Here is a 14,617-nt window from a genome sequence, read left to right on the forward strand (position 1 = left end):
ATACTTAGAGCCCGTGGCGGCCGCAGCAGACGCAAACAGTCATTAGTGGACGACTCTATTGTAATAAACTGTGCTTTAAAATGTAAACCAGGGAGCGTTTTTTTCCTCACATTGTCCAGAAGCAACCTTTCTTCCTGAGCCTGGATTAATCATGAGAGAGCTCGTCAACATTCCACTGTTACAGATGCTCACCCTGGTTGCCTTCAGCGGGACCGAGAAACTTCCAAAAGGTTGGTCTGTGCAATCTTGCCCTTAAGTGCTTGTGAGTTTCGTGGTGGCTGATACTTGTGTGATGTAGGGATAGACTGTATGGAGAGAGAGAGAGAGAGAGAGAGAGAGAGAGAGAGAGAGAGAGGGAGAGGGAGAGGGAGAGGGAGAGGGAGAGAGAGAGAGAGAGAGAGAGAGAGAGATATCTATTCAGACTGGTTGATTGTTCTCTTCTAAGCTCTACAATTAAACACAACATGGTGTGCAGAGACCTCCCTTCTAGGGAGATGTTGCCAGGTAGACTGTGAGTTATGGAGTTTTTCTGTGTGTCAAACATTGGGGTGGTCTTCTAAAGGGCGATCAAAGTCGGTCTACACTGAATTTGCCAAGACTGTAATCCACCCCACTTCCAGAAATCCAGAGTGTTTTGCTTCTGAGAAAAAGTCCTTTCTACTTTCAGTTTTGGTTTTTCCCAAACTCTTAGTGAACACTTCAGTAGCTAGAAATCAGACCCAGAGAAAGGCACACAGAAGAGTACAGATAAAATCCCGGAGACAACAGAGTCCCTGTAACTTTGCTACCGGGGTTGTGATTTAGGCTTGGCAAGTGATTGCACTAGTATTTTTTTTCCTAGCGCTTTTGGAATGTACCGGAAATAACACCACCTAAGGGGGAAAGCAACTTAAGAAAGTGACAAACACCTGTTGCAGCAGCAAGAACGTCCACGGAGCTGTGGTTTCTGGCCAAGAATTATGAAAGTTAGAATCAGGGAGAGTGGAAAATACGTGATTTGCAAAGAGAAGGGAGCTTCAAAACCAGGCACGAAGAAGCACACTAAATGTTATCAGACGGCAGCATGATAAGTGTCTGTCAACAGAGCTGTGCAGAGTTCTAGATTTTAGTCAGATGAATTAATTCCCATTTCCACTGGGTTGCTAAATTACTGAAAAAATTTATCTTGAATAATTAATGAATGGTGTTTGTATGTACATGGGAAACACATCTTTAAGTCTTATAGTTCACCTGCAGTCCTGGGACCACGGGGTCATGGATCTCCCGTAGCAGGCAGCATTCTTTTCCAAACAATCTGATCCCTCCAGGTTTATTTTACTTTATTTGTTTATTTACTTAATTCTCCTGGGGCAAAAGGGTTGGTATCTTCTAATGTTCTCAATAACTTACGCCACCGTGATACTTTAAGATGTCTTTAGGTAAAAAAGAACCTGGACCTTTTAAGATAAACTAATAATAGCCAGAAGAACTTAACGTTGGCTCCGAGTTATTTTAATACTTCCTGATCAAAACACGGATGTCCGGCACCTGGCTGCTCGCACCTATGGATTCTGACCGGTCTTATTTATTTTAAACTATGCTAAGCTGACAAGGGAGGGGGATTCGTGTTAAACCTCAGCCTGTTAAGAGCAGCACAACTGTTTTGAGTTCTAAATCAACTGTGGGTACACAAAACAATAACAACAAAACTCCACAAAACACCTCTGTCTGTGTGCTTGTTTAGAGTCTGGAGACAAATGATTTTTTTGTTGTTTTTGTCCCCCAAGCCCTCATTCAAATGTGCATGATCATCTCTGTTTTACAAACTTTCAGATTATCATGGCACAGGGTAACAGTACCAAATATCCCGACTTTTAAAGAAAACTACCAGAACACCAATTCAATTTTGCTCTTTTTTTTTTTGAAACAATGTGTTTTCTGCAAATTTTTTTTAAAAAAATCAAAACAATGTTTCTCTTAGACTATTCTGTTTACTGTAAATATTGAAATTACCATTGGGTTCATGTCTGCCTTATTCCCAAGCCCTACCCCTAGGTGATTAGACATCTGTTCGACATACAAGGGGAATTCTGAAAGTAGGTACCATTATGGAAAACGAAATCCTTAAGATTTTCAATGCTGTGCTCTATGGCGTATTCCGATAGAAAAGAACCATTTGAATGTGTTCTTCTCTTGATGAACACATAGTTGAGAACAACGATGGCTTTGCTGAACTTCCTCATGGCAGTAGCTAGTCAAAGACCTTGTTAGAGAGTTTACTTGTCCAAGTCCAGTGTGGTGACTGAAATCAAAGGACCGGCTCACAATGCACACTGTAGCATTCCGTATAGTGGATGGGTTCAAATAGACGACCTTAAAACGGGGCCTGTTTAAGCCTTGGAAGAATATTAAAAGGATCTGTCTCTCCCTCTGCACACAGAGATTAATAGTTTATTTTATTTTAGCTTTAAATGAATGTCAATGCCTAATAGTCTGAGACCAAAAGGTGATTGTCCTTCTAGATAATTTCAACCAGTGAGATTTTTTTTTAAATGGATTTCATTTCCTCACCTCAAATAGAGGTGTTTTGGAAATCATCGTGTATGAAGGTAGTCAAAGTTTCTTTGAATTTCCATAGCCACATATTTTAAGAGCACTCGCTGATTTATCAGGATGTGTTAAATACACGAAGGGGTATTAAAACCTCTGTATGAGCAGGAGATTCACATAGGCAGAATTCTTTAATATGCACAGGATTTCCCCATAAAAGCCTACCTTCAAAGTGACCCTGTTTTCTTCCAAAGCCAGAGTGTTTCATGTCTAACTAATTTCTCCGTAGATGAGTGGAGAGAAGCCTTGTCTTTCAAATCACATGTACACGGGGATAGGAGGCACAGATTCCACCCATGAGTCAGTGAGAGCTGACACAGCTGTTGTGAACCCCATCCAGGACAGCAAGTCCTGGGTGAGTGCTTCATACTGACACTCATGGTCAGAGTTACTCTCGTCGCGTGTGCAGGAAAGCACGGTTGCTTTCCGTCATTGCACTTATGTGCAGAGCCAAAGTGTGGACATTTCATAATGTCTCAGAAGATGAAGTAGGTCACCGAGGATAGGTGAAGTAATGTCAGCCGATTGGTCATTTTGGGCCCTTGACAGGAGTCCATGACCCAGTAGAGCATCAAGCTAGGGTTGTGGACAGCAGTTTAAGAGTACTCTGACCTGAACAACTGCTTTCCCGTGTCCGGCAAGCACTATGTGAACACGGGAGTTAGTGAGAGCAACTGTTCAGATTAACCCAAGACTGGTGATTTTCAGGGGCCGTGCAGCTGATGATACAGAATCTGCACTTACATGAAAAATACCTCAGGCTAGAGGTCAGATGATGAAGGATGTAAAACAAGGATACTGAAGGCTTGAGTGGGTGTTACTGGTCGTTTCCCTTTCCTATCTCCAGCATCTTGCTGCATAAAGTTAAAGAAAGTACTTAGTCTCTGCCTGGGCTTCCTTGTGGAGTGAAGCAATGCCATTAGCCAGTGTCACACTAAGGATTACCCATGGTTGCTGTGAGGGTCACAGGTAGCATGCTTTACCTGGGTCCTTCCGGGACTGTGGCTTAAGACCTCCAAGAGATGCAGACTCGAGAGCTACATAGAGGGACTCTGGGGAAAGTGCATTCAGTTTCGAGTAGTTAATGACACAGCTTTAAAAATCGCCACGTGCTGGCTGTTATAGATAAATCTTACAAGTTACAGAGACATCATGACAAAAACTGCCATTTGACCTCAATTAAATGAGCCAGCTATTAGGATATATCAGGTGAGGATCGATACCTGTTGCTCTCTTTGGGGAATCTGAAAATTTTCCAATACCAAAGTGTTTTCTTAAATTGAAAGAAGAACTGTATTGATATTATTGTACTGATAACAATGCTGTATTGATAATAATTAGAAAAACACGAATTTTTAAGGTCTTAGTATTAATTTTCTTTTTAAAACACCATGTATCCGGCTACTTTGCTTTTGAACAAGTCTATCAGTAAGGGTTCAACCAGAAGTCAGTGTGCCTGCAGTTCTAGGCCCACAAAGGACCAAGGAAGGTAGTACCATACCCTGCTTATCAACAGCTAGAATTCGAGTTACATTTTCTGTGGATCCAAGTTACATTTCTGTGTGTGTCCTTGTGTGCTTGTTGTTCATATGGTTCTTGGATCAGGGGAAGAGACAGAGCTCCAGTTTAGACAGGCTCTGGCTGGGATGAAAGCCGGGTGCTAGAGGTGAGTAAACAGGAAGAGATCTGTCAATCAACTACACTCTTCAGTACAGCCAGGCGATTGTGTCAGGGAACATTTCAAAGGGAATTTGGATAACTCTCGAAGTGGATCTGAAAAACTATATTCTGCTCTTAGAAGTTAATATAGTGATTAAAATTAATATTTAAGCCTCCCATTTTCTGTGCATAAGATTATAAGACAGTCTATGTCAGATCTCGCTCTCTCTTTCTCTCTGATTCTGTGTGTGTGTGTGTGTGTGTGTGTGTGTGTGTGTGTGTGTGTGTGTGTCATGTATAAATGTAGATATTTGGGGTTGGGGATTTAGCTCAGTGGTAGAGCGCTTGCCTAGCAAGCGCAAGGCCCTGGGTTCGGTCCCAAGCTCCAAAAATAAATAAATAAATAAATAAATAAATAAATAAATAAATAAATAAATGAATGTAGATATTTGCAAGCCAAGGTATGTATGTAGAGACCTCTCGTTTGCTATTGTGCAATGCAGGTTAGTTGGCCTGCAAGCTTCCAGGGACTCTCCGGTCTCCACCTCCCGTTCTTACCTTGAGAGTATGGGGATTACAGACCTACCCACAATGCTCAGCTTCATGCTTGTTTTGGAGATCTGAATTCATGTCCTCATGCTTGCACACCAAGGATTTTACCCACTGAGTCGTCTCCCCAGCCCTAAGACAGAACCTCTAAGCCAACCTTAACCCTAAACCCATCTCTATCACTTCCTACTTTTGTGATGGTTTCAAAAAGTATTCAGCGGGGCTGGGGATTTAGCTCAGTGGTAGAGCGCTTACCTAGGAAGCGCAAAGCCCTGGGTTCGGTCCCCAGCTCAAAAAAAAAAAAAAAAAAGTATTCAGCTATCATTAGCCCTTGTGTCACTTGCAAACACTTAATTGTATTTAACTCTCACTTTGATAAGTAAGATATAAAGATGAAGTAGGAGACTACATAGAAGGTTCTTGAACAATTTTAGGTACTGACATTACTAAAGCCAGAGTCAGCCATCAGCGAAGGCTGTCACATCACGGAGCATTGTGAGAAGGTGTAACCACAGCACTGCTCTAAGGGACACTTCACGGATTTCGATGTCTAAGATTTTCGAGACTTCGCTGAGTCCTTCTTTGATCCTAACTGTTCTCAGAGAAGTGTATGTCCCTGTTACGTCTGCATTTCAGATTCTGAGTGGAGTAAAAAACCTGATGGATAAAGCTCATTCTTAAAATGGAATTTATTTTGAAAAGACGAAGTAGTCAAATGAAGCAGAAAAGGCTACTTCTGTTTCCAAGGCTGTTGACTTGCCATATTTTCTTCTATGTTGCTCTGCTGCCTGGCACTGTTTATTATTGACGGCCTTTGAAGGACTATTTATAACAATCACATCTTGTCCTGCTTACCAGACAGGGCACTGAAATATATTTAACATCCACCTTTATGAGAAAAATCAAAAGTAAAAACGACACAATCAAAAACCTCTGTTGATTCATCTCCTTCTGCTGTAAAAGGATTCTAAACCACACCCAGTTTCAAATGACCAAGAAATCCTGGAAACAGAATCAAGAAACAGCAGGCACAACACCACAGCATTCCACACCGTTGTGGACCATCTTTACCACCAAAACGACCCCAGAACATAGATCCGGTGTACTTAAAAAGCAAGCGATAGATTTGGGAGGGGTGTGTTGTGTTTTATAAAAATAAAGAGGGAAGGAATATGTTTGGTGGAGGTGCAGTCAGGTGTGGGGGAAGAGGGTGCCTCCATGGGCCCATGCTGAGGCATCCCTGTCCCCTGAGGGACCAGCCACACAATGGTATAGTTTAGAATAGAGTTTATTCAGGGCATGGGGAGTTGAGTTGAGAGGGTAGTAGAGACAGAGAAAGGCAGAGAGACAGAGTAGGAGAGGCTGGCCATGAGCTTGTGGAAAAGAGGGGAAGGGGAATTGAGGGAGAGGGAGAGAGGGAGGGAGGGAGGGAGGGAGAGAGAGCGAGAGGGAGAAAGAGAGAGAGAGAGAGAGAGAGAGAGAGAGAGAGAGAGAGAGAGAGAGAGAGAGAGAGAAGGCAAGAGGCCAAGAGGGACCAAGCGGCCCCTTTTACAGAGTGAGTCAGGCACACCTGGCTGTTGCCAGGTAACTCTGGGGCAGAGCCTAGACAAAATGCTAACAGGGGCTGTCCATGTGCCTCTCTCACTTGTGTGTGTGTTTTGGGGGGGACGTTCCATATGCCTCTCTAACTTGCCTTTCTTCTTATTTTTTTGAGACATGCTGAGTCAGCAGCTCACTACTAACTCAGCCTCCCTGGCTGGCCAGTGTGCCTCAGGGCCTTTCCCATCTCTGCCTCTCTAACGCTGGGATTACAGGCCTATGCACCTAGGTCCTAGGGAACTGAACTTAAAGTATCTCTCCAGCTTAGATGTGATTGATTGTTAAAGCAGGATTGATATAACCTAACTATAAATGTATGCAATAGAATTTATCAGTAACGGGTACTTAACAATTACTCACAAAATTCCCGGAGAAATAGAAAAGAGCAAGTCCTCTTGGCAGCACAGGCCAACTCCAGCAGAGCACGGCAAGAAGGCAAGACCACCCATACCCTTACCTTACACTACTCACTCAGCACAGCTAGGCGCGATTCAGATGTACCCATCTACGTGTGTGATCACTCATTTATAATCGATTATAAAGTATAAATAACCACTTAATTTTTTTTTGTAGCGCTAGAGACACAGCTCAGCAGTATAGAACACTCCCTGCTGGTCTAGAGGCTCGGGTTCAGTTTCCAGGACCCATGATGGGTGACTCACAACCACCTGGAATCCAGCTCCGCAGGATAATACATCCTTCTTCCCACCCAGTCCTACACAGCCATCGAAACACATCTGGTTTGCTCTGTAGGAGTTTGAATTAGACACACTTTATGCATAGAATCCTATTAACATGATCTTCTGGGTTTAATTCCTTAGACTTTGTTTTTTCTTTCCATGTTTCCTCCATGCCATAGGATATAATAACTCCCTTATTTTCATTGCCAAGTAATATTCCACTGTATGTGTATACTAATTTTGCTTTTCCGTCTGTTGACGCACCTAGGTTGCTTCCACGCTTTGGCTATCACAAATAGTGCTGCTCCAAATAGAGACGTGCAAAAATATCTGAATATTTGAATCTCTGCTTTCAGTTCTCTTGAATACACGCCTGGGAGTGGAACTGTTGATCATAGTTCTCTTCCCGTTTCTGTCTCCCTACTCTTTTCCCCAGAGACCAGCATTTTAATTCTTACCCACAATGCATAGGGTTAACATCCTCGCCAACATTTGTTATTTTCCTTTATCTTTATAGCTTCCCCAGTGAGTATAGCTTTAATTTACATTTTAATTACTTTTTAAAATTTTGCTTGTGTGTTTCTGCGTGGCTTGGTGTATATTTGCGCGCGCGCGGGCACACACACACACACACACACACACACACACACACACACGAAGAGGTCAGGGGTTGACGTGAGGTGTCTCCCTTGGTTGTTGTATTTTATTTGCTGACTCAGTTTGTCAGCCACAATCCCGTGTCTCTGGAACACTGATATTACAGACAGGCTCTCCCATGCCCAGTGGACCTTGGAACGGTAATACTCATTCAGGTATGTCTTAGCTTCTGGCTGATAAAGGACAAGTGACAAAATAGCGCTCTCAAAATTTCCCCGTTATTTCTGCTCTGTTTAGCCCCTGTCATCACCACGCCTCTTGAAACTGTAGATGCCTTAGTTGAAGAAGTGGCGACTTTCATGTGCGCCGTGGAATCCTACCCTCAGCCTGAAATTTCTTGGACCAGAAATAAAATTCTCATCAAGTAAGTACCCTGCCTCATCCTGCTCTGCCTAATGCTTTCCTATCCACAGAAATACACCTACACCGTGGGTGGTACTAAAGGTCATTCACTTTGTAGGCGGAAGTTCTGAGTCAGGGAGAAACACTGATTTATCTGACCCGGGGAATGCCAGATGGCAATCTTGAAGCTTCTCAGATTAGGAAGCAACATTGTATTCTAAGTCTGCAGGCACAGGTCCGACACACAGAGAAGCTGAGGGAGCAGCCTGTCTTCCCTTCTGGATCCCCAAACTGTGTCTAGGAGTCTGACTTCTAGGTCACTGTCTTCTTCTTCTTTCGAAATGAGACAGATTTTCAAACAAACAAAATTCCCATCTGGCAGATAAAGATTCTGCTTTCCTTCCCTCATTACAATAGTTGTCTCACTGAAAATACTTAAATCCAAAACAAAGAGAGCCAGAGGTTCCCTACCAAGCAATGCAGTTTGCATCAAGGCCGAATGCTCTTAGAGTACATGGGCCCTGGTGATAGAATTGCTAAAACTAGGTAGTTTATAAACAACAGAAAATTACTTCCTACCCCACTTGGGAGTCCCAAGTTCAAGAGGCCAACAGCGTATAGTCAGGGGGTGAAGCTTACTTTTTTTTGTTCACAGATGTCCATTTTTCCGTAGTCTCTTCACATAAATGGCACTCTCTTAGTTCTCCTCTATAGGGACATTAGTCCCACTCACAGGAGTTCCAGTTTCATGACCTAATCACCTTCCAAAGGCCACATGTCAAATCCTATCACATCTGACACTAGTCTTGTCATATATTCTGGGGATATGTGAACATTTCATCTACATCAAGTACTTAAACTGGTGTCCATAGACTGGGATCCATGGACTTGGAGGGGAGACAAGACAGACATGTTTTTGCTGCCTCTGACTGGAATGTGTTTCCTGCTGTGACACACACTCTGAAACACTGTGGAGGATCACTGTGAGCTACAGCCTCCAGGATCTCTGCCAGGCAAGCCCTCTCAGAAGCTCACCACAGGACAGCTCACAAACAACCAAGACTGGAAAACCTCATGAGAAAGCTTGAATTTCTGTCTTTACCCGGCAGTACTTTTTCTTCTTTTATGAGCAGCCTCCGAAAGACTTATTTTAGTTTTATTCTATGTGTATGAGCACTTTGCCTGCACATATGTATATACAATTCATGCATGCATGATATCCAAAGACTCCAGAAGAGAGGGCCGAATCCCCTGGATTTGGAATCACATGGTTATAGGTTTAGGGAAAAACCCAGTACCAGGTCTTCTGCAAGACCGATCAGTGCACTTAAGCCCTGAGCCAGCTCTTCAGCCCCTGAAGTATTTTAAGCTATCTTTCTCGAATTTTGCTACAAACTCCCAAAGACCCCAGATGTGGCTTCAACACTGTGTCTAGAGCTTTCCTAGCTCATTGTGAGACCATTGCTTTAAGATCTGAGTTCATTTAGCTGACCCCTCTGCTATCGTTTTGGAAGGACCGCCTTTGTTTTGTTGTTTCCAGGCAGCATCTTGGCCCCTACAAGTAGAGGCCTTAGCATGCATACTTGCATCATAACGATCAACTAATGATAATGGAGGCATTCTCCTGGATGATACAGCATTTCTCCACTATGCCTCTTAGCTCTCTCTTAAGACTCTGCTAGCTATCGTTAACACGTGTGTCAGCTGACAGTCTCGAGATATCAAATATTTGATTTTCTTTTATCATGCTCCTCAACATGGGGGCAGAAAGAGTAATAAGAGATAAGTATAATCAAAGCTTATTATATATGGGCATGGAAATGACATATTGAAACCTTTTACTTTTATACAATTAACATGTTTGTAAAGCACAAAGAACGATACCACTTACAAACACAAAGGTAATAGGAGCAGTTCTATGAAAGGTATTCATTCAGTCATTAATGCCTTCAACAAAATGGAAATAAGATTCGGTAAAATTTTTATTTAGTTAATTATAAACTATGAACTCATTGCTTGTATTCACATTTATTAAAATGTGATCATGTTCATGATTATTAAATAAATTACTAGATAAATTATTAAATAATCATGACTTCCCTGGGCTGGGGGGCACTCTTTAGTCAGTAATGGTCTTTCCTTGCAAGCATAAGACCTGAGTGCAATCCCCAGAACACACACTCCAGGAAAGTTGAACGTTGTAGTGGGTGCCTGCGATCCCACCTCTATGGAGGCAAAGGCAGGCACACCAGTGTGGTTTGCTGGTCAGACAGCCTTGTATACTCTAAGTTCAGAGTGGCGTGCAACCAGACACAAGCACACACTTTCCTGTGTAAATGTTACACTCAATCTTAGCAGCGGCTATCACTTCATAGGAGAGTTTTGTACAACTTAGTGGAGCTTTGATTATGGAGACAGAGAGGTCAGAATATAAAGTAGCTTAATTTTGCTATACTGAGCAAGGCTACTCAGCTTTTCAAAACAGGCATTTCTTCTAATGCTTTCTCTGCATCCATTAATCACAGATGTGTATTGTCCATATTTGTGTTTGTATGTGCATATATGTTTGCCTATGTGTATATGTATGTGTGTATGTATGTGTGTATGTATGTGTTTGTGTGTAATATATATATATATACATATATATATGAGTATGTGTTTGTGTATATGTGTGTATATATGTGTGTATGTATATGTGTGTTTGCATGTATGTATTTGTATGTGTTTATATATATCTATGTGTATTGTATATGAGGGTGTGTTTGTGTATATGTGTATATATATGTATGTGCTTGCATGTGTATGTTTGTGTGTGTGCTTACATGTGTAAATATGTATGTTTGAATTTGCGTGTGTGTATGTATATATGTATGCGTATGTGTGTGTATAAGTGTGTGTGTGTGTGTGTGTGTGTGTGTGTAAATCACAGAGGATGCACTGACCTCCATTTTGCCTCGTGACCTGCAGGCTGTTTGACACCCGCTACAGCATCCGAGAGAACGGTCAGCTCCTCACCATCCTGAGTGTGGAGGACAGTGATGATGGCATCTACTGCTGCACAGCCAACAATGGAGTGGGAGGAGCGGTGGAAAGTTGTGGCGCCCTGCAAGTGAAGATGAGTGAGTAGGGAGGAGCATGGTCTGTGGTTTTAAAGTTGTCCCCACATAACCTGGAACAGCCATTAACAGAGCGCTCTGACAACCTGACATTCAGCAAAGCCCAAGCACAGAATACAACCTCCAGGGCCAACCTGTCCCAAGTCCCTTCTTCCTGCTGCCATTGCCACCCTAGGGCAAGCCTTAGATCTCTCCTCTCCCACTTGTTTCTGGCCTTCACACAGCTCTTGATTAGATTTGGGAACTTCCTTCTGAAATCGCTGATTTTTTTTAAGATTCACTTTTATCTTGCTCATTTATGTGCGTAAGTATCATGTGCATGTCCAGGTATCCACAGAGACCGGAAGAGGGCATCATGTTCCTTGGAGCTGGAGTTACAGGTTATTGTGTGCCCATGATATGGCTGGTCTGGAAAGGCCGGGGGTGCTCTTAACTGCCGAGCCTCCTGTTCAGCTCTTACTGTGCATTCAGAAAGCAGAGCTCCACAAACACTCCTTTAAATCTCTCATCACTTTGTAGATACTTTATTTAAAGTTGTTTTCCCCCATCCTCGGATACACAGGTTTAGCTGTAACTGGGAGCAAGTCTCCTATCCCTTGATGCTACTTTTGAGCCATTATTTTCTTATTCCTGTGCAAACTCTTTTCTCTTGTGTAGGTTTATGATGTTCTGATAATCTCCCTCTCTCATCCCGGCAAGCACTTGCTCCTAGATAGATGCTTTTGTACTCATCAGACAGTCTGATTGCAATCTCAGTATCTTTCCCTTGTCTTTGCCATCATCCTGGAGGGCTTTAATAGCTAGAAGATGGAGTCACTCACAAGTCCTCACCCTGAAAAACTCCAGTGTTATTTATCTGAACTCTTTGCCAATCTCCAAAGGCAAGGGTCAATAGCAGGCAGACCTTGCCACACACACACTGGCAGTGGACCAGTTACAAAGTCCTAGGTGCTACTATGTCACTTTCTGGTTGTGGACACTTTTGTCCAGCTTCATGGGTGTGGAGACTTCCAGGGTCATGATTTGCCTCTGTGGAGTAGGCAGAAGCTTGCTGTCTCTTTTCAGGTAACAGTGTCAACATCTCTTGGTCTCATGGCACCTTGTACCGAAGGCACCGGCTGTAGGCAATGCTGTCAGCCTTGCAATAGCAAACTGAGTTTTCTCATTACCAATAAGAAGCTACCATGTTGTCATCTGAAGGAATCTCGGTCTATTGGAGCCTCTTTAATTTTAGGCCTTCATTTTTTCCCTATCATTTCTTATCTTTTACTGTTGTCTTGTTGGAAGAAACCAATATGTACCCTTTTTTTAGAGAATATGTGAGCTATTTTCTGAGTCTTTTGCAGGGCTGAAACTTTTCATTTTGCCTTCCTATTGGATAGAAATTTTGCTGTGTATATCCAGAGCTCTAGCTCTTTCCTTCAGCTCTCAGTAGAAAATCCTCAGTTGGGTATAACAACACACTTAGTTTACAGATGAAAATTCTTTTTATTTCTTTAAAAGTAAATCTCAGGCTTGCCTACTTTAAAATTATAGTATTTTCTATCATCTTCAGAGCTCACATGTTTTTTTTTTTTTTACAAATCCACCAAAATATGTGCTTATTTTCACATTCCTGTTCTGCTTTAGTCTAGATACCAAAGGGTTTTAAAATTATTTTTCCTCTATTAATGCTCTTTCTTTCTTTCTGTTATTTTATTTTCAAATTCAACAAATATCAGATCTCATTTTCTGGAACTTACGGTTTTTCCATATTTTCTACATCTCTTTATGTTCTTCTTGCTACGATATTTCTTTAGCCTTTTCTTTAATATCATAATTTTGGATTTCAGTATTTTGATCTTTAAAAGGGATGTTTCTAATTCTTTTAAAAACCTTTTATTGAAAATTTGTTAGTATCAAATCTTGCGCCCTTGTCCTGCTCATCTCCCCATCCCCTCCTACCAGACCTTTGCTCTTACAACCTCCCCACGAAATAAAAGTCACACAAACAAGCAAGCAACAAACAGCAGCAGCAGCAGCAGCAACAACAACAACAACCAGAAAACAAAGCATAGAAAACGTCTCATTGTGGAAGCTGTCCTGTGTCACAGCATGTCCCACAGTGTATCCCTTTGTCCACACACCTTCAGGAGGCATAAGACAGCTTTGGCCACCAAGACAGTCAGATGAAGCTAGGCTGAAGAAGGACTTGCCATTTACTCTGCCCCTGATGGATCTAAGAACACCACCACCACCACCAAGGTGTCTCTTACCTATTGCCAGGCATGGGATGTTTTTGATTCTCAAGGATTACTTTGTCTCTAATGGTTCTTTTTCATAGTGATCTGTACTTCTTGGATGATACAGCATTTCATGATTCTCTAAGGGAATCACCATTGGCTTTTTTTAAAAATACTTTGCCTAAAGATAAGTTGGATTGTTATATTATGAATCATTCTTTTTTAAAATTTTTTTATTAGATATATTTATTTACTTACATTTGAAATGTTATTCTCCTTCCTGGTTTCCTGTCCATAAGCCCCCATCCCATCCCATCCCCCTCCCCCATACGGTATACCCCCATACATCCCCTACTACCCCCTCCCCTATTCCCCTGCACTGGGGGTCCAACCTTGGCAGGACCAAGGGCTTCCCCTTCCACTGGTGCCCCAACAAGGATATTCTTTGCTACCTATGCAGTTGGAGCCCTGGGTCAGTCCATGTATAGTCTTTCGGTAGTGGTTTAGTCCCTGGAAGCTCTGGTTGGTTGGCATTGTTGTTCTTATGGGGTTGCAAGCTCCTTCGACTCTTTCAATCCTTCCTTTAATTCCCCCCAAGGGGGTCCTGTTCTCAGTTCGGTGGTTTGCTGCTAGCATTGACCTCTGTATTGGACATGCTCTGGATGTGTCTCTCAGGAGAGATCTATATCCAGTCCCTATCAGCATGCATTTTTTTAACTATATCAATCTTATCTAGTTTTGGTGGCTGTATATATATGGGCCACATGTGGGGCAGGCTCTGAATGGCCATTCCTTGAGTTGCTGCTCTAAACTTTGCTTCCATATCCCCTCCTATGGATATTTTCCCCTTTTAAGAGGGAATGGGAACATCCGCAGTTTGGTCATCCTTCTTCTTGAGCTTCCTTTGGTCTGTGGATTGCATCTTGGGTAATTCAAGCTTTTTGGCTAATATCCACTTATCAATGAGTCCATACCAAATGTGTTTTTCTGTGATTGAGTTACCTCACTCAGGATAATATTTTCTAGTTCATTCCATTTGCCTATGAATTTCATGAAGTCATTGTTTTTAATAGCTGCGTAGTACTCCAATGTGTAGATGTACCACATTTTTTGAATCCATTCCTCTGTTGAAGGGCATCTGGGTTCTTTCCAGCTCCTGGCTATTATAAATAAGGCTGCTATGAACATAGTGGAGCATGTGTCT

General features: G+C 42.3%; 1 protein-coding gene across 4 annotated transcripts in view; it reads left to right on the top strand.

Moving 5' to 3' along the window:
* The window catches only part of Musk (muscle associated receptor tyrosine kinase), a 106,012-nt gene continuing 91,395 nt past the window's right edge, over window positions 1-14,617 (top strand). For 3 of the 4 annotated variants that reach the window (XM_087551325.1, XM_087551327.1, XM_087551328.1), the window contains exons 1-3: window positions 1-230; window positions 7,971-8,097; window positions 11,043-11,194. In XM_087551325.1, coding sequence (XP_087407451.1) covers window positions 152-230; window positions 7,971-8,097; window positions 11,043-11,194 — 358 coding nt within the window. In that variant the 5' untranslated portion in view covers window positions 1-151. 4 annotated transcript variants of the gene reach the window in all.

Source organism: Rattus norvegicus, chromosome 5 (genome assembly GCF_021556685.1).
Source record: "Rattus norvegicus strain SHRSP/BbbUtx chromosome 5, alternate assembly SHRSP_T2T, whole genome shotgun sequence".
Taxonomy (NCBI): Eukaryota; Metazoa; Chordata; class Mammalia; order Rodentia; family Muridae; genus Rattus; species Rattus norvegicus.